This window comes from Amborella trichopoda, chromosome 11, assembly GCF_054954075.1.
Source record: "Amborella trichopoda isolate Santa Cruz 75 chromosome 11, AtrichopodaSantaCruz75HAP2 v2.0, whole genome shotgun sequence".
Lineage (NCBI taxonomy): Eukaryota > Viridiplantae > Streptophyta > Magnoliopsida > Amborellales > Amborellaceae > Amborella > Amborella trichopoda.
The window spans coordinates 38,795,689-38,799,338 of record NC_142346.1 but is presented as its reverse complement, the minus strand read 5'-3'; the positions used below and the strand labels follow the sequence as shown (position 1 = coordinate 38,799,338).

General features: G+C 32.9%; 1 protein-coding gene across 1 annotated transcript; it reads right to left on the bottom strand.

The window, feature by feature from the left end:
* Positions 1 to 2,014: 2,014 nt before the first annotated feature.
* On the bottom strand, positions 2,015 to 3,160 carry LOC110007510 (hypothetical protein). The gene is made up of 2 exons (XM_020668923.2): positions 3,001 to 3,160; positions 2,015 to 2,545 (listed from the first exon to the last, which is right to left on the bottom strand). Exons 1-2 carry the CDS (start codon positions 3,039 to 3,041, stop codon positions 2,227 to 2,229), a joined length of 360 nt encoding a protein of 119 aa, XP_020524582.1. The 5' UTR covers positions 3,042 to 3,160; the 3' UTR covers positions 2,015 to 2,226.
* Between the last annotated feature and the right edge of the window lie 490 nt (positions 3,161 to 3,650).

Sequence of the window (3,650 nt, the reverse complement as noted above, 5' to 3'; positions counted from 1 at the left end):
TTTTCATAGATCCGTCGATCTAGACTATTTTATAATCTTTAAACTGTATAAATAAAGATGAAAATTTATTTTAAGACTACCACAAAGATTTCCAATATTGAAACCGAGTTTCTCAACACTATTTGAAGGTAGGTTGTAATTTGATTGTTTAGAGCCTAGGCTCAATACAAACCGCACCAAAGACATATTAGTTTACCTTAAAGATGATATCATGGCCTTTGAACAAGACCTCATCTATGAAATCAACGAAACCAGTAAAGGGAAGCTTCCATATAAAAACACCCAGAAAGACATGAATACTTGACCCATTACTTGACCACTTTTGAGTTAAGACAAGTAATTGACCCAAGTTTGACCATAAATAGGCACAAATGCCACCGTTTTTAACAGAGAAAAAAGAAGAAAAAAATAATCACATGGCAGGTTTTATGAGAATTCCACTTGAAGAAACGGAATTCAACACAGATTGGTCACATTTCATTTGCAATAATAAATTTGAAATTCCAAGCACATAAATTGTTTTTTCTCCCTGCAAATTGCCTGAAAATTGATGATTTGTTCTTTAAATATTCATATACGAGTTTTTCTTAAAAAGACTGCCTTTTCTGCTCCTTTTTTTTATCTCAGCTATTTCGTCTATTACCCCCAATTTTGTTTACTCCCATTATTTTTATTTTTATTTTATTTTTCACTTTTTGATCCTTATATTTCGTCATTATCTCAAAAAACTATACTTACTGTAAAACAAAAAAGAAAAAAAAAAAAAAGTAAAAGAAAGAAAAAGAAAAAGAAAAAGGAGAGTTTAATTAAACGTGGGTCATTCTAAAAACTGAAATAACTTGGACTCTACGTTTAACCATGCATCCTAAACTGTTCCGACCCATATCCAGTTACTCGGTTTTGCAGTGTAGATTGAGACAAACCAATGTCTTTTACCGTTTTTTATTAATATTAAAATAATATTTTTTAATAAAACCAAAATTTTGCCAACTTTTATTAATGCTTTAATTTTTGTTTATTGACATTTTGTTTATTAACGTTAAAGAATTTGCTTTTTCAACGAAAAGATTTATATTTCTTGTGGGTTTTTTTTTTTTTTTTTCATGAAGAAAGAAACCCACAAACAAGAGAGTGTGGGTTTTTTTTTAGTACGTTTTTTCTTTTTTTTTTTTTGAAAAAAGAACCCACAAACAAACCCACATACAAGAAAGAGAGAGCAGCTGGATAATATCTCATCATAGATGGTTAATCAGTCATTAACAGAGATATAGATAGAGAGAGAGAAAAGCGAGATATCATTGTCATGGTTTTTTCTCAATTAAACTGTTACAACAAGAATTCAGCCATTCAGCTATATTACAGATTATATCTTTAATAAGACCATAAATCCCTATATCTTTTCGGACTATTTTCAATCAAGTCTTTTGGGTCGTTCTACTCTTCTTTTTATCATTTTCAATCCTTCGGACCCTTTGTCATTTTCAATCTTTCTACTTATAATAACTTACTTGTCATTTTCAATCCTTATACTTATAATAACTTTTCAGTCTTTCTACTTATAATAACTTATAGGAATTCAGCCATTCAGCCCTATTAATGGGCATACCCTCATAAATCCTAATGTCTTTTTCGGACTACTTCCAACCAAGTCTTTTGGGTCATTTTATCGTTCCCCTTGTCCTTTTCAATACTTCCGACCCTTGTTTTTTTTAATCTTTCCACTTATAATAACTAATACCTCCTTACCCCTTGTTTTTTTTAATCCTTCCACTTATAATAACTGGCACCTCCTAACCGTGTTGTACGGGCCCAAATAAAAAGAGATAAAAAAATATTTGAGTGGAAGTCTCATTGGATATTATCGTATTTGATCTTTAATCTTTTCAATTTATTACATTAATATATTATTCAGTGTAGAATCAATTTTATTGAGCTTAATAGATATGAATTCAAATTATATACAATTAAAAACATAAATTTATCAAAAGTTCTATAATAATAAAATAGGCAATAATTTCTAATGCAAATGAAGTATCAAGATTAAATTATAAAAAATCATCATCCAAGCTTCAAATCCGCATGTTTGCATCAATTCATTGCACACCTCATTCTCTTTGTTAAGATTTCAGTTATTTTCAAATTCAAATTGCTACTTTTGCTTTCAAAAACTTCCTATCAGATCAGTACATAGAGCGAGAAAGCCTCTGGTAATGGAGAGAGAGATGGCTACTGTTCTCGACACTTGAATCTCTTCCTCATGGCCTGGTCATCAATAGGCCTCGTCTGCCTGTATATAGAACTGAGGGACCTGAACCGCCTCTTCGGCTTCGAAATCGCAGAAGGATTCTTCTCCTCAACCACTGTTCCGCTGCTGCCGTCTGCTGAATAAGAAGAAGAAGAAGGAGAATGAGAAGGCGAAGCATTCAAATCCAACCTAATCTTCTCTGATTCCCCATCGTCACTAAGCTGAACAAGTTGTTTCGCAGCTGCCATCTCATTCTCTGCCAATGGCTTCAGCTTTTCTTGCTCTTTAAAACCAGCTTTCCTACAAAAAGAACAACGAAGAACACTTATAGAGACATGGAGAATGAGGAAAATCTTTGAAAGTTTACTTCTACACAGGGATTTTCCCTCTCTGTAAAACCAGTATTTTTACCGACCGACTCGAATAAGAAAGAGTAGATAGAGAATGAGGAAAAAAAAAAAAAAAAAAGCTTGGAAGGAGAAAACATGGTTTTAAAGCTTCGTACATTGAAATTTACATAGAACAAGGAAAACTTAGAGAGAGAAACAATAAATTTACATAGAATGAATGAATGAAAAAAAAAAAAAAGCTTGGAAGAGAAAACGTGGTTTTAAAGTTTAGTGTTTTCTTTGAATTTTACTGTAAAACCAGTTGTTCTAGAAAACGAAAGAGAACGAGAAGGAAAACTTAGAGAGAAACATGAAATTTAGATAGAATGTCCTAGAAGGAGAAAACATGGGGCTTAAAGGGCTCACCTTTCTTGCTGTTGTATAACAATCGAGGGGTGTATCGCCATTAGAAGAGCAGGAAAGCAAGGGGTTTTGCTTCTCTCTCTATGTTTCTGATTGGAGAGGAGCGGGTTTGGCGTATATTGAGAGGTTTGCTCTGAAGCAATTGCGAGGGGGTGAAGCAGGAAGAAGGGACCAAAAACGCGTACTCCCAAATATTTATACGGTCAGGAAAATTAAATTAAAATTAAAATTACGAAATTAGCCCCACGATTTAACGGCATTGAATGCTCCTAGTGCCACACGTAATGCGTGGTTGACCAAAATACCCCTCACAATCTATCTTTCCCCCCCTCCACGCTACCAGCAACCAGGGGCGTAATCTCCGTGACCGTCCTCCGAAGGTTCCGATAATGCCCTTTACCATTTTTTTCGCTCCCGGATGTATTCCTATATGATATATTTGTGTTTTATTATTATTATTATTTATTTATTTGTTTTTAAAATTTTAGAGTTGATGAAACAAATAAATGTCTTTTTTATTATTATTAAGAAATGTTATTATTTTAATATTATATAGGGTGAGCTTTCTATAAGGTTGCAACCTTAGACAATCCAATTAAGGTGCACCTCCAAATTTTATCATAACATGTAATTTTGTTGTAAAACATTCTTAG